Consider the following 24,898-nt stretch of genomic DNA (forward strand, 5'->3'; position numbering starts at 1 on the left):
TTCTGATGGTGTCTTTTGGAAGTACAAAGGTTTTTTATTTATTTATCTGTTTATTCTTTCACTGTTTGTGCTTAAAGTGTCTTATCTAAGAAATAATCGCCTAATCGTAGGTCATGAAGATTTACACCTGTGTTTTCTTTTAAAAATTTTACATGCTAAAATCTTTTTTATATGCTAAATGCTTCTAAAATTTTATGTACTAAAAGGTATGTAGCTCATACCTTTTAGTTTTTTATCCATTTTGAGTTCATTTTTGTACAGTAAGTTTTCATGTCTTTAAGTAATGAGGCAGAATATCTTCCCATGACTTTATTGGACTTTGCCATTTCTTTTATGACTTGCCTCTTCATTTTATGTTGTTTTTATTGGTTTGTAAAAACTCCATATCTGCAAAGGAAGTTACCCTTCATTTTTGAATATTTAAAAAGCATTTGTTCTGGGGCGCCTGGGTCACTCAGTTAAGTGTCCGACTTCAGCTCAGATTATGATCCTGCGGTTTGTGAGTTCGAGTTCCACACTGGGCTCTCGTGCAAAGCCCATTTCAGATCCTCTGTCTCCCTCTCTCTCTGCTCTTCACCCTCTCTCTCTCAAAAATAAGTAAACATTTAAAATTTTTTATGAAAACATAAAGAAGCATTTGTTTTGATGTGACATGGGAGGACCATACTTTTTTCAGGTGGTGAAAACCACTGTTGTGTTTTTCTGTTTTCTGTTGTTCCAGAACCACTTATGAGTAATCATTCCTTTTTATCATTTGTGCATCAGACCAAATCATGCATTAGACTTGCGTGTGCTTGGACTGCTTCTGATCCTTTGGTTCATCGATCTTTCTAGTCTGGCGCCCCTCCTACACTATCTGAAGTATTATGACTTTACAGAACATTTTAACATCTGGTTGTACAGGTCCTCAACTCTGCCTCCACCTGCCAATATACTTGTTTTCAGGGCTTTTCTAGCTGTTTGCACATGTTTTATTTTTCAAGATGAACTTTAGAGTCTTTTGAATTAGTCAGAAAATTTGGGAGAATGAGTTTCTGGGTGTGTGTGTGTGTGTGTGTGTGTGTGCATGCGCGCGCGCCAGTTTAAGTCAGCTATGGTTAAAAATGTGTGCGCATTCCTGACCTTTCCGATTCTACTGCTTGTGTTAGGAACATGGAGATCAAGTTCCCATTTTACCTGGGCTTCATTGGGACCATGTGCAGTTGTAAGTGAACAGCCAGCCAGACTGCGGTTCTAGGGAGAAACCCACATTCTTTCATTTTCCTTTCCCCATTGACTGTCCTCAGGCCTGTTTCCAGCCCCTCTGACTCTGAACTTGGCAGCTTCTGGGGCTGTACTGGAGAAACGCAGCCCTTTCCTTCCTAGGCCAACCTTTCCTTTGCCTGAGTAGAATCACAAGATGGTCAATATTGACTGACTTTTCTCTCAATTCAGTCTTTTCTGCTTTGTGTCTTTAACAAATTCTGGCCTGTTAACAGTACTTTGATATTTTCTAGGGCTGCAGCACACACACATATATAAGTAAATATATATGTGTGCATTTAAGTTTATTGATTTATTTTGAGAGAGAGAGAGAGAGAGAACGCACGCATGCAAGAGGGGGAGGGGCAAGGAGAGAAGGAGAGAGAGAATCACAAGCAGGCTCTGCATTGTCAGCGCAAAGCCCCATGTAGGGCTTGAACTCACGAACCATGAGATCATGACCTGAGCCGAAACCAAGAGTCTGATGCTTAACCAACTGAGCCACCCAGGCTCCCTCTATATATTTTTTTCTTTTTATATTTATTGCTTTATTGCTCTGCAACTTGAAAAGCAGAAATGCTCACATGTTCTTAAAAGGTCACCTTACACCCAGAAGAGTGCTGGATGTGTCTGTCATCTAGTAGTGACAACTCACTGTATTATCTTTATAGTCGGAGGCACAGGAACGTCTTCATTGTAACATGGTTCTTGTTTCCTAGTTTATTTTTTGGCTCAGAAGTTGGTTTTAATACTTCTTTTGCTGGGGGCACAACCAGTTATGACAACAGATAGATCTCATGATTTGATGGGTGCGGATAGATTTTGGAGACGAAGCACAAGCATTTATTAAACTCTTTAGTGTTTCATTGTACTGGGAAATTTAACGTTTGCTTCAATTTTTGTGAAGGAAGCTTTGCTGGAAGGATGCATTTGTATTAATTATATACCCAGTTTGGTAGCGGTAAACTGGTAGGAATTATTAAGAAGAAATTTGTCATGCAGCAACTGTTTTTCTTAATGTGAAATGATCAGTAAAAACTCTAACTTCATTTTCTAGTTGGTTCCTCTTTTTTGTACTGTTAAAAAAGCATATACATACTTTTCGCTTACTTAGTAGGTTAAGCTAATAAGTAGTTGAACATTGGTTGAAGTTTCAAGTACTTTGAATTAAACCAAGCTTGATGGTGGTTCTCTATGGGGATAAAGTTTCTTATCTTGATGCTCTTTTATTTGTTTGTTATTTTTTTCTTAGGAGCAGTGTTTTCTGTTTGTTTGATAAGGGTAGGAAAATTAGTTTTCTGTCATGTAGTGGGTGTACTGCTAAGTATTTGTTGAATTGAAATGTGCCATTCATTGCAAATTAATATTTGACGAAGAAGCAATTTAAATGCTGACAAGGGGAAGTTGGACCGTTTCAAGATTGAGCAATTGAAATCTTTGTCCAGATTTCGCACTCCAAAATAGTAGCTTTCCATGACAATCTACAAGAAGCATGCTTTTGTTTCACAGATTATAAGATACTGTCTTATGAATTATTATGAAACATAATACACGTGAAAGTGCTCTACCAAAGTATCAAGTGCTATAAAAATGTAAATGTTTTATAAGATTATACCTTGAAATATTTAATGGGTTATTGTAATGCTTTGCAAATAGGATTTTTTGTAGGTTCAACATGTATGGGCATGTGTAGTTTTTAAAAAACGTCTTCCTTATGGAAAATGTTAAATATACGAAAGCAGAGTGATTCAGTGCAATGAACCCTCATGTACTCACACCCAGTTTCGGCATTTATCCCCAACGGCCCATCTTATTTCATCTCTATTCTTACTCCCCCTCGCGCGCGCCAGCTGAGTTTTTTGTTTTTGTTTTTGTTTTTTTAAGTGATTTAAACAACAAAAATGTATTACTTTATAGTTCTGGAGGTCAAAAGTCCAAAACTGGTCTCAGTAGATTAATATCAAGGTGGCAGGGCTGCATTTCCTCTAGAAGCCCCAGGGAGGAGTTTGTGCCTCGCCCTTTCCGGCTTCCAGAGGCTTCCTACATCCCTTGGCTCATGGCCCCTTCCCCCACCTTCAAAGCCAGCAGCACAGCCTCTTCTCTGCTCTCTGACATCTGCTTCCATCACCCCAGCTTATTTTAAAAATTGAGGTAAAATTCATATAACATAAAATTCACCATTTTGTTTGTTTTTTAAACCCTTTTTTCTTTAAAGTTTATTTATTTATTTTGAGAGAGAGCACAGATGGGGAAAGGGCAGAGAGAGAGGGAGAGAGAATCCCAAGCAGGCTCCACACCACCAGCGCAGAGCCCGATGCGGGGCTCGAACGCAAGAACTGCGAGACCATGACCTGAGCCAAAGTCAGACGCTTAATTGACTGAGGCACCCAGGCACCACTTGTTTGTTTTTTTAAAAGTAGGTCCCACACCCAACACAGAATCCAATGCAGGCTTGAAGTTACAACCCCAAGATCAGGACATGAGCCAAGAACAAGAGTTGGACACTTAACCGACTAAGCCACCCGGGTGCCTCTAAAATTCACTATTTTATTTATTTTTATTTATTTATTATTTGTTTTAATTTTTAGAAAGCACACATGAACAGGGGAGAGGGGCAGAGAGAGAGAGAGAGAGAGAGAGAGAGAGAGAATCCCAAGCAGACTCCATGCTCAGTGTGGAGCCCAAGGCGGGCACTATCCTGTGACCCTGGGATCATGACCTGAGCTGAAATCAGGAGTTGGACATTTAACCGACTGAGTCACTCAGGTGCCCCAAAAGTCACCATTTTAAAGTGTGGAACTCAGTGGCTGTTAGTGTATTCAAAGTGTGTTATAATCACCACCGCTATCTAATTCCAGAATATCTTCACCACCTCCAGAAGAATCCCGTACCCACTAAGCAGTCACTTCTCATTCCCCTTTTCCCCAACCCAACTATTTTGAATCATGCTCCTTGAACATTGATTGTACAAGGTTTTGTTTGAACACTTGCTTTCAGTTATTTGGGCTGCATACCAAGGAATAGAATTCTGGATCATATACTAGTTTTACGTTTAATTTTTTGAGGAGCCGCCAAGCTGTTTCCCACAGAGGCCGCGCCATTTTACATTCTCACCAACCATGTATGAGGGTTCCAATTTCTCCACACACTTGCTTCCTGTTTTTTCCTCTTTTTTTTTTACCCCCCTTTTATAGCCATCCTAGTGGATGTGAAATGGTATACATATCCCAGAGGGTTTTTAAAAAACATTTTGGCCTAAAAGATACATGGAAGTTCCACCCTTTGGTCCACTTCCCCTTTGCCTTCTGTTCTCAATGTTTAGAAGGTAATAAAAAGAGCTGGCATGCAGACGACATCTACCACGTGCTTGGAGCTTTGTTGAGCTCCTCACTTGCTCAATTACAATCTATAGATGTGCCTGATTCCATCAGCAACCCAGATTCCTCTGCACAAACAAGTCAGAAGGTAGAAGGTGAGGCTGATTGTAGGCATGTGCCCTTTAAGGCTTGAAATAGGAAGAAACAAATTTCTGAAGCCCTGTACATTTGGGAATAATAATGGTTAGAAGGAAATTTCTGTTTGCAGAAGGATTCACTGCAGGGTTCCTTTAAATAGCACACTTCCCTGATTCATTAAACATAAAGTTCAATGTACTAAATCTGAAGAATGAATAACTATTTCAGATTATCTGTTATGTTAAATGAGGCACACCTAGCCACTTGGCCATTAGGCTTTCCTCCCAAGTCCTATTCAGCATAAGCAAACCAGAATGTGTTCAACAGGATTCATGAAATACTAACAGAAAAATATCCACTGGATTTGATAATTAGAAAGTCATCAATCATCTTTAAAAGAGCAGTCTCTGGGGGTACCTGGGTGGCTCAGTCGGTTAAGTGTTCAACTCCTGATTTTGGCTCAGGTCATGATCTCACAGTTCATGAGATTGAGCCCCATGTTGGGTTCTGTGCTGAAAGTGCGGAACCTGCTTGGGATTCTCTTTCTCCCTCTCTCTCTGGCCCACACAAGCACACTTTTTCTCTCTCAAAATAAATAAACATAAAAAAAAAAGGAGTCAGCATTGGATGGGGATAAGGCAGAGAAATGTAGCATTGAAGGCAGAACCAAAGACAGCTTTATTTTGGGTGGAGGAAGGTTGTGGGTTGAGAAATCAATGGAAGGAGTGGAAATTAAGATAAATGATTAGGGACACCTGAGTGCCTCAGTTGGTTGAGCATCTGACTCTTGATTTCTACTCAGGTCATGATCTTTTTTTTTTTTAATTTTTTTTAATGTTTATTTATTTTTGAGACAGAGAGAGACAGAGCATGAATGGGGGAGGGTCAGAGAGAGAGGGAGACACAGAATCTGAAGCAGGTTCCAGGCTCTGAGCTGTCAGCACAGAGCCCGACGCGGGGCTTGAACTCACAGACCGTGAGATCAGGACCTGAGCCGAAGTCGGAAGCTCAGCCAACTGAGCTACCCAGGCTCCCCTACTCAGGTCATGATCTTATTGTTCATGGGTTCGAGCCCCGCCTCAGGCTCCATGCTGAACATGGAGCCTGCTTAAGATTCTCTCTCTCTCCCTCTGCCCCTCTCCCCTGCTCGTGCACTCTTTCTGTCTCTCTCTCAAATTAAAAAAAAAAGAGAGAAATAATTCTTTCAAAAAGGTTGAATGAGCCCTGAAGGAGGGTGGAGAAGATGTAAGGTCAAGGGGTAGTTGGGTTTATTATTTTTGGGTAGGAAGAGAACGAGCCATATTTTTGTAGACTCGGGAACAGAGCCAGCCGAGGAGGAAATGTTGAAGATACAGGAAAGAGAAGATATAATTAATTGATGGCAACATACGCATGATTGTGAAGTAACAGGTTAGAGACACAGATGGAATAGTTAGCTTTGTGGTGAGTTGGGGAGGTATGTTGTCCACAGGGACCTGAGAAATGGACGTGAGATGTCTATCTGTGGAGGAAGCAACATGGTTAGGGAATGTTTATGTGATGCCCTTATACCTGGTTCCTACTTCAGAGACATGGTAATCCGCTTAGTGTTAAAGGTTGGGGGTTGAGTGTAGGGTTTAAGGACAATGGCTATCTAAGGGAATGGGGGAAGAACTGATCAAAATAAGGAAGTTATCCTAAAGAACAACCATACCCTATTAAGACAGATTCTCCTGTGCTTTTGCCTGGGCCAGAACACTGGGCTGGATGGTCTATATATCTGACCCTGTCCTGCGTTTCTAATATTCTCCCCAGGCATGAGCTCCACTGGGTGTCCTACTTGGACATCTTATCTCCATGTGGCTTTGTAATTTTATTCTTGACCTGACTCCCCTCTCTTTCTTCCATTTCCAACCTTTCCACTGTGCTCTCTAGAACTCCTGATCTAGTTAAAAGAAGCCCCTCAGTTCATAGCCTCTTCTCTGCATCGTACTCCCACCATCTCAAGATTTCACTGAACATGGCTGCCTCTGAAGATCAGTACTTCCTGAAGCTTCTGCCACTCTGACAACAAAGAACCCCCGTGCCACCCCCCCCCCCCCGCCACTGTTATTGGTGTTCACTCTGTGACAGGAATTGTTTAAAGCACTTTCAGCCTAGTAGCTAATTTAATCCTCATAACAACACCAAGAGGCTGGCACTATTGCTAGCTTTTTTTTTTTTTTTTTAATTTTTTTAAACAAAGAAACTGAGGTACCAAGAGATGACAGAACTTGACCGAAGTCAGAAAGCTTGGCAGAGGTGGGATATGAACCCAGGAGGCATGGAACCACAGTGTTTATTTAGGAGTTAAATCATACCCTAAAGGGCCTTTCCAAAGCCCTTTCAAGTTGAGGGTTTTGGATCCCCTCATATCTCAAGTGCTGCATTCTAGGGGTGTTGATGTTGCCAGTTTCTAAGTCTTTGAAAGGGTTCTAAATCTGGATTGCTTCTTGATTTCCCCACTCCAAACACCTTAGGATTCCGCTTCTTGGGGTCGGTGAAGTCCTGTGTCTGTTTTTGTGTGTATGTGCGTGAACTTGAGGGTTTCTTTATTTTTAAAGTTCATTTATTTGTTTTGAGAGAGAGAGACAGAAAGAGAGAGGGAGAGAGAGAATCCCAAGCAGGCTCCAAATTGTCAATGCAGAGCCTGACATGGGGCTCCAACTCACAAACCGTAAGATCATGACCTGAGCCGAGATCAAGAGTCAGATGCTTAACTGACTGAGCCACCCAGGTGCCCTGAGGGTTTATAATTCAAAAGAAAAAAAAAAACTCTATATGGTCAGAATATGGGGCTGAAGGGGGTTGCGGACGTAAATGCTTGTTCCGGTTTTTCCAAATGCTCACCAACATTGTTTTTTTCTTTGTTTTGCTGTTTTTCCTTCCTTCCCTCCCTTATTATGACCATTCTCATGGGTGTGAAATGGTATCTCACTGTGGTTTTGATTTGTATTTCCCTAATGAATAATGATGTGAGTATCTTTTCAAGTGCTTGTTGGCCATTTGTAGGTCTTCTTTGAAAAAAATGTCTACCAATCTTTTGCCCAATTTTTAATGCAAACGTTCTTTTAATATTTCATACCCCAAACATTTTCATATTGCACACTAGCAGACATGCAGTCTCCCTGTGAGTGCAGTAACGAGAAAGGCCTTTAATCAAGCATTTAATCAAGCTACTATGGGAATAGGTCAAAGCTCAAAGATCCCTCAGTAGCCAGGTAGGTTTAAATTGCCCACAATATTGGCTCAAAGTAAATATTACAGAGAAATTTGTTGGGGTAAGAGCAACGGAAATTACATTAAAAAAAAATTTTAACATTTATTTATTTTTTGAGAGACAGAGAAAGAGACAGAGCATGAGTGGGGGAGGGGCAGAGAGAGAGAGAGACAGACAGACAGAATCCGAAGCAGGCTCCAGGCTCTGAGCTGTTAGCACAGAGCCCAACTCAGGGCTCAAACACACAAACTGTGAGATCATTACCTGAGCCAAAGTCAGCCGCTTAACCAACTGAGCTACCCAGGCACCCCAGGAAATTACATTTTTAAGACCTTTCTTTGCTGTGCAGGAGCTTTTTATCTTCATGAGGTCCCAGTAGTTCATTTTTGCTTTTAATTCCCTTGCCTTTGGGGATGTGTCAAGTAAGAAATTGCTGCAGCTGAGGTCAGAGAGGTCTTTTCCTGCTTTGTCCTCTAGGGTTTTGATGGTTTCCTGTCTCACATTCAGGTCCAGCCACTCTGGAAAACAGTGTGGAGGTTCCTCAAAAAATTAAAAATAGACCTACCCTATGACCCAGCAATAGCACTGCTAGGAATTTACCCAAGGGATACAGGAGTACTGATGCATAGGGGCACTTGTACCCCAATGCTTATAGCAGCACTCTCAACAATAGCCAAATTATGGAAAGAGCCTAAATGTCCATCAACTGATGAATGGATAAAGAAATTATGGTTTATATACACAATGGAGTACTACGTGGCAATGAAAAAGAATGAAATATGGCCCTTTGTAGCAACGTGGATGGAACTGGAGAGTGTGATGCTAAGTGACATAAGCCATACAGAGAAAGACAGATACCATGTTTTCACTCTTATGTGGATCCTGAAAAACTTAACAGAAACCCATGGGAGAGGGGAAGGAAAAAAAAAAAGCGCTTCGAGTGGGAGAGAGCCAAAGCATAAGACACTCTTAAAAACTGAGAACAGACTGAGGGTTGATGGGGGGTGGGAGGGAGGGGAGGGGAGGTGATGGGTATTGAAGAGGGCACCTTTTGGGATGAGCACTGGGTGTTATATGGAAACCAATTTGACAATAAATTTCATATATTAAAAAAAAGAAGAACTTTCAAGCATACACCTACACAAAAGATTGGCTTAAAAAAGGTATATTTTAGCTACAAGGGTTTGCCTAATGTACTTATTTCACATTCATCAAGTTCTTTTACCCCTTGAACTGGGAATAGAATCGAAATATATTTAATTAAAATAATATATTTAAATATATTTAAATAAATTTTTGTGTGATTGATATTGTCTGCCTTCTCTCCTTAGACCATCTTTCCGGCCCTGACTCTCTCGTCGTACCCCCTGTGTGTTAAGCAATGTGTAGATAGCCATACTATCGGATTTACTGTCATCCTAGTGCAAAGGCCATGCTAACCTCTGTATTGTTCCAATTTTAGGGTATGTGCTGCTGAAGCAAGCATGACTGGATTTACTGGATAAATATTGACTGACTGTTTGCTGTATTCCAAGGACTATTCTCTAGCATCTTACTTCTTGAGTTCTAAAACTGAGAAGGATAGTTGTGATTTACTCCATCTCTGTGTTTCAGAAATGTTTCTATTGATGCCTACCTAAAGAGCCAACTGAATAAGGAATATGTTCTTGGACAAATGAGTCCCAAGAATTATTTGCTAGCCTGTGGTTTTTCTTTCCACGGTCTTATCAATTACTCTGAATATTTTTCTTCCTGTCTTCATAGCCGCTTCCTGAGAAGTTTGTGGTGAAGGGTGTTGTAGATCGTTTTTCAGAAGAGTTTGTGGAGACCAGAAGAAAAGCTTTGGATAAATTCCTAAAAAGAATTACAGATCATCCTGTGCTCTCTTTCAATGAACACTTTAATGTTTTCCTTACTGCTAAGGTAAGAACAGAATTTTTCATATTCCTCCCCCAAATTAGCATTCTTCGGGCTCTTTTTTTTTTTTTTCTTGAGTTTATTTATTTTGAGAGAGAGAGAGAGAGAGAGAGAGAGAGAGAGCATGCAGAAGAGGGGGTGGGGCGGGGGAGAAGGAGAGAGAGAATCCCAAGTAGGCCTCACACCATCAGCACAGAGCCCGATACCGGGCTTGATCTCCAGAACCATGAGATCATGACCTGAGCCGAAGTCAAGAGTCAGATGCGTAACTGACTGAGTCTCCTAGGTGCCCCTCTTTGGGCTCTTTCTTAAAAGCTGCTTTGCTCTCTCACAAACCACCTTTGGGAATGGGCCACTATAGTGGATGTCATCAAATTCCTCTATTTTTTTGGTGTCCATTTGCATCATCCTGGTTTCCATGTTAGAATTCAGGAGAAACACCCCCACTGCAGCAGAGAGGAAGTGTTTTCACTTGCCTAAACAAAGATAAGTGTTTCCTTGAATTCTTCTTGGGATTTCAATAGGTGAGGCCATTCTGACCAACAAGTGGGCCCTGAGGGAAAGAACATCTAATGAGTGTTTGATAAAGATGTTCTTCACAGGAACCCTGTGAGAGGTTACTCAACATCTCATTCTACTGATAAGGAAACTGAAGTTCAGGGAATTGGTACATATTCAAGTGGCATCACTTGGGATTTAAAATTAGGTCTTTAAGGCCCCAGAGGCCGAACTTCCGCTCTAAATCAGACTGCCTGACAAAGACTAGTTCAGTGTTGCTTGCCCGCAGCCAAATTCCTATTGGGTGGGCATTTTCCAAGCATTTGCCAGAGAAACATTTGGGTCCCACATAGTTGCCGGATTCTGTGTGTTCACACCCAGGTTGGTCATTCACTGGCTTCTCTGTGCACTTCTGGTTGGCAGAACTGGCAGGAAGTCTGACACACTCTGCCCTCAATGTCTACAGAAATGGGATCTCAGGCTCACACTCTCATGCCAGCTCCTCGCGGCCCCATCTGTTTACTTTCGTGAATCATATTCCCAAACTCAGGTCACAGGTAGTTTGTTTCATGTTGGCAAGGGTGTCGAGGCTCCGGGATTCCCAGTTTTCTTTCTCAAAATGGCAAAATTGAGAAATATTTACAGGTAACATCAGTCAATTTTAAAGATTTTAGAGAGGGTGCCGTTCTCCAGACAATGGAAACCACATGACAAAGTCCTTTAGTATTTGTTTTTTAAACCTCAGTTGACATTTTTTCGCCTCATTGATGACATTCCCATTCATCTTCTCTTTTTTCCCAGAGGCCTGTCCCCCACCGCCCATGTCAAACCCATGTTCTGTTTCGAAATAAGTATTTCCTGGTGAACAGCTCCTCGAATATAGTTCTTTCAGCTCATATGCAGAGTGCAATCCATCCTGTTCTCCACACATGCAGCTCAGTGCCTCCCCCACGTATCAGGTCGTTGTTCAGGCAGGCCTCAGTCTTGGTCATCTTTACTGAACAGAGAGACAATGGGAGAGAATGCACGGACCGTGGGTCATTAGGAATCTATGTGAAAAATAAAGCGGAAAGATTTGCGTGTGGTGGATGGTATTCAGTATGAAAGGTGATGTAAAAAAAAAAAAAAAGTCCTTCAGCGTCTTAATCAAAATCCAACTTCACGCGAGCGAATGCAGAGCATTGGCTCTAAAACAACCAATTCTAGCCCTCATTCAGTTCTACCTGCTGAATTAAATGTACCAAATACCCCCATCTTTTCTTTTCTTTCTTTTTGATTGTGGTAAAATACATCTAAAATTTACCACCCTAACCATTTTAAAAAATGCACACTTCAGTGGCGTTAAGTATATTCACACACACGACTATTCATCTTGTGAGCCTGAAAGTGTACTGCACTGTGTGACATCAAACTACAATGACTCCCCACCTCCCCCTCTCTTGTCTCCACCTTTTAACACACCTTGAAAACCTTTGTCTTGTTTTTTTGTTTTTTGGGTTTTTTTTTAATAATTTATTGTCAAGTTAGCTAACATGCGTTGTATACAGCGTGCTCTTGCTTTTGGGGGTAGATTCTCGTGACTCATCGCTTACCTACAACACCCAGTGCTCATCCCAACAAGTGCCCTCCTCCCTTGGTCTTGTTCTTAGGCAAACCCTTTACATGTTCTGTCACAGCGAAGGAAGAGGTATTCCTCTTTCTTGGGATGACCCGATCTTGTCGCAAACCGGAAGCGTCATTACAAAGAAGCCAGTAATGCTCGGAGAGGGTAGGGGAGATGCTCAGTATCAAGCGTGTTCGAATAAGTGTTTTTCATCTTTGGCAGAATGCGTGCAGCAGTCAGGTGCTACTAAATAGCTTCATTCTGTATATGAATTGACTTGGTTAACTGGGGGTTCTCTTTTAAGCCTCTACTTGAAATAGAGCTTCCGCAGTCCACCGAGCCCTTTTGGATCTAGCCCCACTCCAAAAAATATTGTAGAAGCAATGCCAAGAACTGCCAGGCTTCAGTTACAATCTTGTGAAAACCTGGTGTCTGCAGGGATGTGTTTCGTCTAGAGTATCTGAGGTTGGAAGGGGAGATGGAATCTTTAGAAGAACATTCTCCCAGGTAGCCTGACTTCAAAAGGAAGAGGAGAGACTGGACGGGGGTGTGTGGAGGAGGAAATTGCTGCCTTTTTGAAGATGGGTGAGCCCTGGCGTATTTTACAGACTCAAGGATTAGAAGTTGAAGATACAGACAGGAGAGGGAGTGGCCGATGGGGCGGGAGCCTTGCTTGTGGGCGAAGTCTAGCTAGGAAAGAGTGGGATCAAGAGCAAAAGTGAAGGCTTTGGCTGCATAAAGAAGAAGGAGCAGACTATACTTCAGACACTTATGAAGATCGGAATCTGTGATTGTGTGTGATTGTGTGTTGTCACATGGGAGGACAGCTGTGTTAACCGCTATTCCCTGTTCTCTGCTCTATCCCTAAATCAGACGAGGTGACCAGAAAGCAATGGCCTTGTGCTATGTTCCCTTATCTCCCTGTAGACATGCCCTACTAGGACTGGGAATTACTTTTCTGTTTGTATTGAGGGTGGATATAAGGAACAGACATCTGATCTTCTGTAAAACCATTAAAAATTTTTTTTAGAGAGAGAGCACCTACACACACAAGTGAGGGAGGGCTAGAGTGGGAAGAGAGAGCAAGGGGGGAGGGAGAGAGAGAGGGAGAGGGAGAGGGAGAGAGAGAGAGAGAATGAATCTTAAACAGGCTCCATGCTCATCATGGAGCCAGACTCAGGGCTTGATCCCATGACCCTGGGATCATGACCTAAGCCAAAACCAAGAGTTGGATGCTCAACCGAGTGAGCCATTAGGTGCCCCATGAAACCATTTTTGAAGGCATGACATAGAACAATCTGGAGATGCTACAGATTCCTCTTGGAGTTTGATGATAGGAAGTTTATTTGACCTGATAGATTAATATGCTCTTTAAATTTAGATACAGTAGATTATGTAGCTCAATGTATTTCCCGTTTTGCCCTAAAATGTTTTGTTGTTTACAACATCTATCCTTGGCTTGGATTTTCTTGCACTGCTTTTTCTGTCGCTGTTTCCTGCGCTCACCCTCTCCTCCCTCCTTTCTTTATATGGCTTTGATTGAGATATAAATAAATGAATGGAATGAATTTCAGCTCTAGAATTTTGTTCCTAAAGATGACTTAGGATATTTTGTATGGGAGAAAGAGACTTCTTCTTCTTCATCTTTGAATTCGTTGTCTTCTTCGTCTTCATCTTCCTCTGTCAGGGACGTTAAAAGAATCGTGTTAGAAACAGTGTTGAGTTTGAAGGACAGCATGCTCAGGTGCTCTGCTGAAAGCACACACCTGTGTGCTTGGTGTTTCCAATGGCAAGGGGAGGAGTACTGCTATGTACGTGGTCAGTCCTCTAACTCGGTCCTTGTTTCCGGAGTCTTCCACGTCCAAGAAGAAACCACCCAAAGGAGTTGGTTCACCGAATCCTGGCTGTGGGACTGACTGAGTTTGTCTGTTAACGTGTCACCCTTAGGACCTGAACGCCTACAAGAGGCAGGGGATGGCATTGCTGTCTAGAGTGGGCGAGTCCGTCAAGCACGTCACCGGAGGCTACAAGCTGAGGAGTCGACCTCTGGAGTTTGCAGCCATAGGCGACTACTTAGATACCTTTGCACTCAAACTGGGAACCATTGATCGAATAGCCCAGCGGATCATCAAAGAAGAAATAGGTGAGCCCTTTGTCGAGATCTTGGTCGTGCCCAGGGTGCGTGTGCGCATTCATGTGTGCTCAGCAGAATCAAACTGCAGAAATACTGGCACGACAGAACGAGGCCGTGCTTCACTTCTAAAACTAATAAATAAATACAGGGAGCAGAGGAGGTCGTTGTGACCAGACTATAATTTTGCGCTCCATCCTTTGCCCTGCTCTTCAGCCTTGTGTTTGCTTTCGTGGCAAACAGCCACTTCTGAGCTTCCAGGCTTTTCCATGACTCTCTTTCTCTCTCAACTTTAGCTTTAAAAGTGGAGACATTGACTCAACTTCCCTTCATTCATAGGAATGATAATTTAAAAAGCAAAACTTTGGTACCTTTTCTGCCAGAAAGATGGTTCAAAAGGACAGCCTCGAGACCTGTGTTTGCCAAAGTTATGATCCTCATGAGCCTTCAACTTGAAATTGACTCATCTGCCCTACCCCTGCTTCATTTCAGACCCACTTTTCCTGACCTGGGGACTTGTCAGACCTTTCTTTAACCTACCAAGTTGTTACCACCACTTTCTCCCCAGCCCTCTTGTGGTCACCTGCTTCTCTGTATCCCAGAATGTTAGGACCTTTTGTCTTCTCACACATGTGGAGACCAGAGAGATCAGACCAGTGTTGACAATCATGCTGGCCCAAGATCTGACACATATTGAAAAGAATTCTCCAGCAGCAGCCATCCACTGGTTACTAAAAAATGACAACAACATTTTGCTTTAAAGGCAAGAATCCTGGTGACAAATGATGGGCTAGATTTTCTTTCTGAGAGTAAATAAATTGACATTTGCCCTTGTTCCCTGTATTTTCATTATCCTCTACCCACTGATGGTATTATGGCCTGCAGGTGCTAGAGATAGCTTTTGGTACCATCCACCTCTAAGGAGCATGTGGAATAAATTCTGATGGGACCAAGGTGTTGGGGTTACCTCTGAGTGAGAGTAATTCTGCCTACGTAAGACCACATCCATATCAAAATACTTCCTAAAATCCCATTATTTTTCCATTGTGACTGGTTTTTCTTTCCTTTAAAAACATCCCCCTAAACCTATGTGAAACTCTGTCCCCATTGCTGCTAAAAATCCGTCTTCACTCTATGAGTAGGTGAGTGGTTATTTTTGAAGATAGTTGGTGGATGTAGCTCCTACCACTTCCCCCAGAAAGCACTGTGGTCCCCATTATCCAGAGTCATGGCATTCCCATTATGGGGTAAAGTCAGGTGATGTTATGATATTAACTATAAGATGGGTATTTAGAGATTAAAAAAATTATAAACAATGTTGTGTTTAAAGGAGAGCACATTCAGGTCAGTGAATGGCCAAGGAAATACATCTGACTATAGGGAGTTCTTGTTACTGAGTCAGTAATACCAGTGATACCAGTGATTGTCTTAATTACCAGCCAAGTCTTAATTAGTTTCTTTTTCCCCTTCAGAGTACCTTGTAGAGCTGAGAGAATACGGGCCTGTGTACTCCACGTGGAGTGCATTAGAAGGGGAGCTAGCTGAGCCCCTGGAGGGCGTCTCAGCTTGCATTGGCAACTGCTCGACAGCCTTGGAAGAGCTAACGGATGACATGACAGAAGACTTTCTACCTGTGCTCAGGGAATATATTTTATACTCTGACTCTATGAAGGTAAGCATGCTCACTTCTCGTGCACTTAAGTAAGTTCCTTGTTTTAGTCATTTTCAAAAAGTAACTATTGCCTATTCACACGTAGTGTAGTTTTCCTTCTTCATGGGTGGGTAGGATCACACATATGGACTGACCTCATAGGCATATAAATAGAACTCGTGGCGAAACAAGGATGTGAATTAAATGAAGGAAAAGAGTGTGGAAGAAACTCTTAATGTTCTCTGAGAGTTCGTGGAGGTATAACATGTACTAAACAAGAACAGGATGCTATGGAAAAAGAATAATTGGATAATTAGAGCTCTTGGAAACTAAAATCTGACTTGCTGAGATGAAATTGAGGAGTAAAGTCGAAAAATGAGGTTGAGGAAATCTTGGAAAGTAAAATAAGGAAACCAAGTAGTTGGAAAGTAGAACAAAAATGTGAAAATACTGAAAATGTGAAAGAGTAAGAGACATAGAGGATTAATCTCAGAGGTTCAACATTTATCTGAGAAGAAATCCTAACTGGGAGAACAGAGAAGGCTGATGGAAGGGAATTATGAAATAAATAATACAAGAAGATCTTCCAAAGCTGAAGGATGTGAGTTTTCAGATTAAAAGGGCATGCTGTAAAAAAAAAAAAAAAAAAAAAAAAAAAAAAAGGCAGGGGGGCACCTGGGTGGCTCAGTCGGTTGAGCATCTGACTTTAGCTCAGGTCATGATCTTGCGGTTGTGAGTTTGAGCCCTGCGTCGGGCTCTGTGCTGACAGCTCAGAGCCTGGAGCCTGCTTCAGATTCTGTTTCTCCTTCTCTCTCTGCCCATCCCCCACTTGTGTTCTGTCTCTCTCTGTCTCTCAAAAATAAATAAATGTAAAAAAAAAAATTTTTTAAAAAAAGGGGCATGCTGATTGCCCAGCAAAAGAAATGAAAAATGAGCCAACCCACAGCATATCACTACAAAATTTTAGAATGAAAGTTATAAGATTTTAGAAGATTTTAAAGAAAAAGGGAGAGGTGGATGATGTACAAATGGAATAAGAATCAGAATGGCTTTGATCTAACAGCAAGGGATGAGAAAAGACAGAGGAGCTGTGAGGACAAATGATTTCCAACCTCAAATTCTCCATGCAAAATAAGGATGGGGTCAGATGCTTTAATGCCTACCCTAGTAACTACTCCAGCCTGCACTTAAACCAGTTTGAGAGCATAGTTACAGGGACTCTTACAGTGTGGCATCAGTTAGACAAAAGTGTCAGGCTTCCTGACCAACAGAAAAGGACATGTGGCTGGCTCTGTGTTGAACATCCCAAGTAGCCTCCTACCTCCTTCCCAATGGAGACCTCTGGTTTATTGATCTGTCTTTGGGACAGATCTAGGACACCCCTTTAAGAGAGGATTGACAAGAATCTCTTGAGAGAAACTCATCAGGCAACTTTGGGTTGTAAAAATGGAAACCCAGAAAGATCATGGTAATATGAAAGTATTCTATACCTTAAGAAGAGGAGTAAAAGGTAATGAATCAAATAGTTTAAAAAATTTTTTAAAAAAACCCTTATTATGGAAAATTTCAAGCACATATATAGAAGCAAAGAGAATAGTATGACAGACTCCCATATACCCATTACCCACATTCCATTTTGTTTCATCAGGTCTGAACCTTTTAAGGCTCTTGATACATGTTACGTTGTGGACAATGGAAACCGTTCCTGCTAGAATGACTCACTGTCTCTTGTATACTCTCTATAAAACTGCTAATGAAACAAACACTTTAATTAAAAAGACAAGATTGGGTCTGGCTTTCACAGTGGGCAGGGAAATGATATGAATTTTCTTATCAGTAAGGTGGAAATGACGGTAGGTATGGTGATGATAAGGATAAAACTCACACGTGAGATCATTAGCCTGAAGCAGTTTTGTTGGTAATTATCGGAACTGAGGCTGAAAACCACGGCTCTTGACTCCACGAATTTCCTACACATTTTTCTCTATTGCATTTTTTCTACTGAGACCCTCACATTGCATATTTAATTCTAACTTTCATTATAACTTCCAGTTATAAGTAATAAATAAGTCATGGGATGTCATGCACAGCATGGTGACCGTCGTTAATAATACGGTATTGTGTATTTGAAAGTTGCCAGGAGAGTGGATCTTAAAGTTCTTATCAAAGACAAATTTAGAGCCATCTGTGGTGATGGATATTAACTAGTCTTATGTGGGGAACATTCACAATATATACAAATATCCAATCATTATGCTGGACACCTGGAACTTATATGATGTTATATGTCAATTATATCTCACAAAAAAAAAAAAAAAAAAAAAAGACATCCTGACTTGCTTAAAATGAGCCAGAATATTTTGCTTTACTTGTAAAGTTAATAGTATCTGTTTTTGTAAACAAAAATAAAATTTTACAATCCTTGGGGTATCTTTGAATTTGTCTTTTATATAGACACATCCTCCATCAAAAATCCTCCCTTAACCTTGCTCGACTGAAAATCTGATGCATACAGTCCTGGGATATTACAATACAAATTACTTTGTTCTTGCACTTGGCAAGTATGTTAGTACTTAATATATATTTGTACTTGAAGTAGGATTTCACATTTGTCATTTAGTACAGGTTTATCTGGCGTCTTTATTAGAATATAATTATATAGTGAGATACAAGCTTATGTGAGTAACTGAAGTTCTACATCAAAGAAACACTTGTTTGTTTGCTCTCTTTCTTCACCCCGTGTATGAGGCATATGTATTGAGTTTCTTATTCACTGAGCCTGAAAACATATAATCAGGTTACTCAGGCTGGGAGAATGGGAGTGTATACAGTGTTTTTTGGGAAGGGCAGAGGAAGGAGGAAGTGTTGACTGGAGGTCTCTGAAACCTTAGCTCTGTCCCATCGGTGAGCTGAGCTAAGCCCGGGTATAAAGAGACAAGGTCACCTGCTCCCTTTTTTCCAACAGGAAAAGGTCTCTGCAGAGTGGTCTGGGTAAGACAGGAGTCACTTGATGACAATGCCACGATTACATGGGTCCATGATCTCCAGCATTTTCTCCATGCAGGGCTAGACCAACACTCAACTATTTCAAATTCCTAAGGATTGTCAAGGTTCATGTGGCCAAGTCTAAGGACATTGGGAGAAGGGAATAAGTGTCTTAAGTGGCTCCCTTGCCTTTGTCTCATGATATTGCTGCTCTTTAAGAATTCTTAGCTTGATTTTTTTTAAGTGTATTTAGTTTTGAAAGAGAGAGTGCCAGCAAGCATGGGGGAGGGGCAGGGAGACAGGGAGAGAGAGAATCGTGAGCAGGCTCTGTGCTGTCAGTGCAGAGTCCAATGCACGGCCTGAACTCACAAACCGTGAGGTCATCACCTGAGCCCAAATCAAGAGTTGGATGCTTAACCGATTGAGCCACCCAGACACCCCTCTTAGCTGAGTTTTATTCCTCTGAGAGAGTTATATGATTCCATTTCCAACCTAACTTTGTGATTTTGGAGGTAAGTGGGATAGACTTTGCTATTCAACATGAAAACTAAACATGCAGTAGAGAGCTTGCTGGAGGCCTGGCTGTGATGTGTTTGGCTGGATGTTTTTCAGGACTGAGAAAGTCCTTCCAGTTTTGTTTTGGCGGGGAGGTTTTGGTGTGGAGGTTTTGGTGTGTTGATGTTTCATCAGTCTGTTTCTCTATGATGGCCTTGAGTGGATCAAAGTGAGAATTCGTCCTCATCATTTGGAGTCAGGGGCCTGGGCCTTAGGAATTTGAAGTACATGTGGGTCAGCTGATTCCCACATGAAGAAAATGTTGGAGATCATTGAGGCTCTCCTAATGGGGCTAAGGTCAAGGCTCCTCTCTGAGTTTGAAAAGGTCTCTGGGATCATCTTGTCTCTCTTGTTTACCTTATAGATGAAGGAATAGAGCCCCACTGATAAATCTTTACTCTGTTCCATGGCCACAGTTCTCAAGAACAGTCACCTGGTATCTGCGTCTTTATTGTTGGCCAAGAAGCAAACCAGATCAGTTCCAGCTTGTCAAGGCTGACTCTCAAATTATCTCTCTTTAAATGCACTTGTGGCTGGGTATGTTCTGTTCCATTTGGAGGTAGAAAGAAAGCACAGAAAAGGTGGGGTTGTTATCAGGCCCTGTGGAACAGATGAACAATGTTCAGCGAACGATGACGACAGCTTGTACTAGAAAGATGGTTGAAGTCATGTATTTCAAGGATGCTGAGGAGAGAGAGCGAACAGTGTGTAAGAGGGAGGCGTACCAAAGTTACCCTCAGGTCCAAGACTCAAGTTAAACACCCTGAAGATATGTGCAGGTGAGCCCTTATATGGGATTTCACATCCTATAGACTGTGTGTAAAACATAATTAGGATAGTGATAGACTGGAAGAGAACATCTTAGAGTCCTTACCAAATTTTGGGCAGTGCCTTTTGAATACTGGCATCCTTATGACCAGGACATGGGTAGGAGAAGCTTTAAGAAGGTTAGGGTAGAACCGTCTTCTTTCCCACTGCCTTATTCATAGAAAAGTGGTCAGAAAATGTTTAATTGAATTTGACATGTCAGTTTGGAGCATTAATAATTATATAACGATTGTATGTCGCGTATCTTGTTATTTTTAAAAAATGGGTTTATCTACAACTCAAAGAGCATGCTTATCTCAGAGGTCTTGCTGAGTGACAAGGGTAGGGTGAGGGTCAGAAGAGGATGGTAAGGAACAGACACATGGAGGAGGTGGCCTTGGTTGCGGACTTGAATCAACACGTAGGAGTTAGCTGGGCAAGGACCAGAGAATTGACCATTTTAGGCAGAAGGAGTAGCTGGTACAAAGGTCCTAAAGCAGAAATGACCTTGGTGGTCTTTGCAGACCAGAAAGGCAGGTGTGAGTGGAGTCCAGTGAGCAAGGGAGCAAGTGGGAGGAGGCAAGGTCAAAGAGGTAGGTAGGGGCCAGGACATGCATAGTAGTGTCTTCTTAAAGGCCATGGTTGGCAAGAGTCTGGATTTTAATCTTAGGAACAAAAGGGAAGGCGTTTGGATTTATGCGGGGGAATGACAGGATACAATTTTTACTTTAAGCAGACAGCTAGTGCTACCATGTGGAGAATGGGTTGTAGGGAATGATAGTGGAGGCAAGGAGACATTCAGGAGACCGTCACAGGGAGCCATGTGGCAGATAACCATGGTGGTAGAGCTTGGGCTACAATGGTGGCTTTGAGTAGATTTTGAATGAAGGGCCAACCAGACTTGCTGCTATATTAATGTGAAGTAAGAAAAGGAAGGATTGGTGATGACCTCTAGGTTTTTGGCTTTAGCGACTGGGTGGACAGTGGTTACTGTTCATTGGGATGGGGAAGTTCGGGGCAGAACAGATTGGGCAGTTGGGAATCAAGTTGTTTTGGCCATATTGAGTGCAAAACTGCCTATTAGTCATTAAAGTAGAGATTTCATGGCAATTGGTTATGAATTTAATTCAGAGTGAGAATAGAAATTTGGGAGTCATTTGCGAATAGATGGTGTTTAAATCCATGGGAGGGGAGTAGACCATCTAGTGAGATGAGCTCCATGTGAATAGTCTAGGTCTGGCCCTGAGGCATGACAATATTTAGTGGCCCAGTACCTAATTATGAGGAGGAACAAGTGGAAAAGGAGACTCAGAGGATTGGTAGGGTAGTAGAAGAAAAAAAGTAGAGGAAGCCAAGAGAAAAGTTTTTAGAAGGATCATGATCAATAGTGACCATTGTATTCAATAATATGGGGGTCATTGGTGATCATGATTAGAGTTGTGAGATGTAGATGCAGAAGTCTGGTTTTAAAGACAGAGTTTTTCTTTGAGTTGGAGATACTTTCAACAATGTTCCAGGATAGCTTTTTTCCAATGTCAGTTATTTGTGTTTTTTTGCAGTCTGCCTACCTTTTTCCTTACAAGCCACAAGGTGGAGCTAATGAGTCAAGTGATTAGGCTTTACGTTTGGTCACTCGTAGTGCTTTTGGGTGTGGGGATGGGTTACACTGGTGATGGACATTATGGAGGGCACTTTTTAAGAAGAGCACGGGTGTCATATGTAAGAGATGAATCACTGGGTTCTGCTCCTCAAGCTAAGACCACACTGTGTGTTAACTAACTTGAATAAAAAAAGAAAAGAAAAGAAAAAGAAAGCAAGGATGAAGATTTTCTAGAAAATTGAGTTGGGGGGGGGGAGTCCTTTTTCCTAAACAAAAGTAATTATAGATTGAGGGCCTGATTTCTTGAAAATGTGAAGAAGCAAGATGTAGAAATGCACATGATCTCACATGTTTCAAAAAGTTAGAAAAATATGTGAAAATTAAAAATCTGAGATTCCCAGGGATGGCAGACTAAATATATAAACTTCTTTTTCATGAGACCTCACCAAGCTAACACTAGAGTGTTTTTGTTTTGTTTGAAGTATAAGGCTGCAAAGATAAAAAGCAGCAGGGGAGGAAATAGTAGCAGTACAATGGGGACTGGAAAGCAAATTGAGAGGGGATAATGGTCTCAAGTGCCTCAAAAAAGCTGCCTTTGAAGCTGACTGTGGGGGGGGGGTGGGAACTAAGCGGCCACCTGGTTTACATCATAGAATCCTTCAAAAAAGGTCGAAAATTGGCAGTGCTAAGTAAGTAAGTACCTCCGGGATTGGGGGAGAGAAAGCTGAAGAGAAAAATTAGCCAGGAATCTGTTTAAGAAGTTAGAGCTTCTAGTTCTGACCTCCTTCCTCACACAGGGGTGACTGTCTCTTCTATACTCTGCCAGAACTGGAGGCATATTCTCTGGAGGGTAACACAGAGGGTCTCTGGACACAGGGACCCCAGGCACCGTTGAGGATGGGGGCTAAAATCCTAAAATCAGGATGTTAAGTAAAAGATTACCAAATGTTGACACGTTAGTCTTCTTCCTGTGCTTGGCTCTCAGCCTTCTATCTTCCCTTCAAGGATTAGAAGAGCCTTTTCTAGAAAGTCTAAACAGACCAAGAGAAGAAACTTGAAGATACTGGTATTGGAGAAGGTTCCTCAATGAAATGACCCAGCAGCGTCCCTGTAGAGAATTGTCAACAAGCCCTCAACATGCAGAGAGCTTTCAGTTAGGTTTTTAGTGTTTCCCTATTGGATGAGTGGGCAGACAAGGTCACTGAATATTTAAGAGAAGGTTCTAAAATGAATACCAAGTAAAAACAAAGAAAAAAAAGTACTACCGAGTGAAACATCATTAAGGGAACAGAACATTTCCAAGAAAAAAGAATCATTAATATCTTCAGAAAGAGATGTCATAACAATAAAACGAGAATTTTTTAGTATCTAGAGAGCAGAGAGCTCATGGAAATGAAAACCATGATAGAAATGGAAAAAAAAAAAATTAGAAGTGAAGGAAGTCACCTGTAAAGTGAAACAAAAAGATAGATGGAGGATTTGAGACCAAAAAATATGTTTGAAAACGAGAGGACCAGAGACCTCAGTATCTACCATCTGAATAACAAGAGTGCCAGGAAGAGAAAACCCAGAAATGGGAAGCATCAAAGAAGTCATTCAAGAGAACAAACTAGAGAGTGAAGACATACTGTGTTACCAGTTGTGCCCAGAAGATGAGATGTCCCCTTCTTTTGTGTTTTTCTTTATATTCCAAATTTTCTGTAACAAATACCTTTTTTTTTTAATCAAAAAAAGTTAACTTTTGTAACAAATATCTCTTAAAACCAGGGGCAAATATGTGGTTTCAGTATTACCCACATGGCCTAGAAAATTTAACTCACAGATGGTCCATTTCCAATAGAATGAATGTGTCAAAAGAGCATGTCAAAAGGGACCGCCTAAGTTCAATCATTTAATCAGAAATTATGTTACCAGGACCAAGGTCGGACTCATGTTCCTGCCTGCAGGTAAATACTCTGAGAGGGCCACCCAAAACCTAGCTACAGGGCTGTGTTGGGTATTTGATTTGTATTCCCATTTGAGCATCTTTCCTTATTACTGAACACTCATTATTCTACATGAATCCCCCTTGGGGGGGGTGTTCTTTGGGTCACCAGCCCCTGGCATATCACAGTGTGAACCATTCTGCTCTGCAGTTCTCTACGTGTGGCTGAGCAGTCCTCACTGCTCTCATCTGCCTCCTCAACCCTGCATCCTAACGTTCCTCTATTTGAAGCTTCAAAAACCTTCCGGACTTGAGGAGGCTTTTTGGTAGCTGCCGACCTTTTGCGTTGGGAGCTGTTTTTGCACTACCTCTTCCTCCTCCCACAGGTTTGTGAGCCCACAGTCTCACCAGCCGACGACTGAGCATGAGCTCTGGGGGTGGAGCTGGAATGTTGAGCTTTCCAGTTGATCCTGACCGTTGCGGTATTTTCCTGGAAAAAATCCAGTACAGAGATTGAACGCCAAACCACAGAATGTGTCTGATTTAACTTCCAGACACTGTTGTCATCGTAGTTAAGTGGTTATTATTAGCTTGTTATTAGCATTTTGGATGACTGGTATTATATGTCCATTGTTTAGCTTTCTTTTATTACGGAAAAATTGAAACGTCTAAAAGCAGAGTGGAAGTGTAACAATCCCCCACATACCCATCTGCTTGCTCGAGCAGTTGCCCACTCATGGCCCATCTTGTTCTAGCTCTGTGCCCACCTGCTCTCCACCCCTTGGATTATTTTACTTTTATTTTATTTTATTTTATTTTATTTTATTTTATTTTATTTTATTTTAAGTTTTCTTTATTTATTTTGAGAGAGAGAGAGGGAGAATGTGCACACACAAGCAGGGGAGGGGCAGAGAGAGAGGGGGAGAGAGAGAGAATCCCAAGCAGGCTCTGACAGCACAGAGCCCGACCCGGGGCTCCATCTCACCAACCATGAGATCATGACCTGAGGTGAAACCAAGACTTGGACACTTAACTGACTAAACCACCCAGGTGCCCCCCTTTGGATTACTTTTTTTAATGTTTACTTATTTTTGAGAGACAGAGGGAGACACAGAATCCGAAGCAGGCTCCAGGCTCTGAGCTGTCAGCACAGAGCCCGACACGGGGCTCAGACCCATGAACCATGAGATCATGACCTGAGCCCAACTCGGATGCTCAACTGACTGAGCCACCCAGGCACTCGAACCCCTTAGATTATTTTAAAGCAAATCCCAGACATCAGAGCACTTCAT

The 24,898-nt window shown here is 41.8% G+C and overlaps 1 protein-coding gene and 1 pseudogene across 2 annotated transcripts in view; one reads left to right on the forward strand and one right to left on the reverse strand.

The window, feature by feature from the left end:
• Window positions 1-24,898, forward strand: part of SNX30 (sorting nexin family member 30) — a 115,175-nt gene that overhangs the window by 69,945 nt on the left and 20,332 nt on the right. For both annotated transcript variants that reach the window (XM_042912009.1, XM_042912010.1), the window contains exons 4-6: window positions 9,700-9,858; window positions 13,901-14,096; window positions 15,557-15,756. In XM_042912009.1, the coding sequence (XP_042767943.1) occupies window positions 9,700-9,858; window positions 13,901-14,096; window positions 15,557-15,756 (555 nt within the window). The remainder of the gene's footprint in view (window positions 1-9,699; window positions 9,859-13,900; window positions 14,097-15,556; window positions 15,757-24,898) is intronic.
• LOC122205717 lies at window positions 9,317-9,417 on the reverse strand (annotated as a pseudogene).

The sequence above is a fragment of the Panthera leo genome, chromosome D4, assembly GCF_018350215.1.
Source record: "Panthera leo isolate Ple1 chromosome D4, P.leo_Ple1_pat1.1, whole genome shotgun sequence".
Taxonomy (NCBI): domain Eukaryota; kingdom Metazoa; phylum Chordata; class Mammalia; order Carnivora; family Felidae; genus Panthera; species Panthera leo.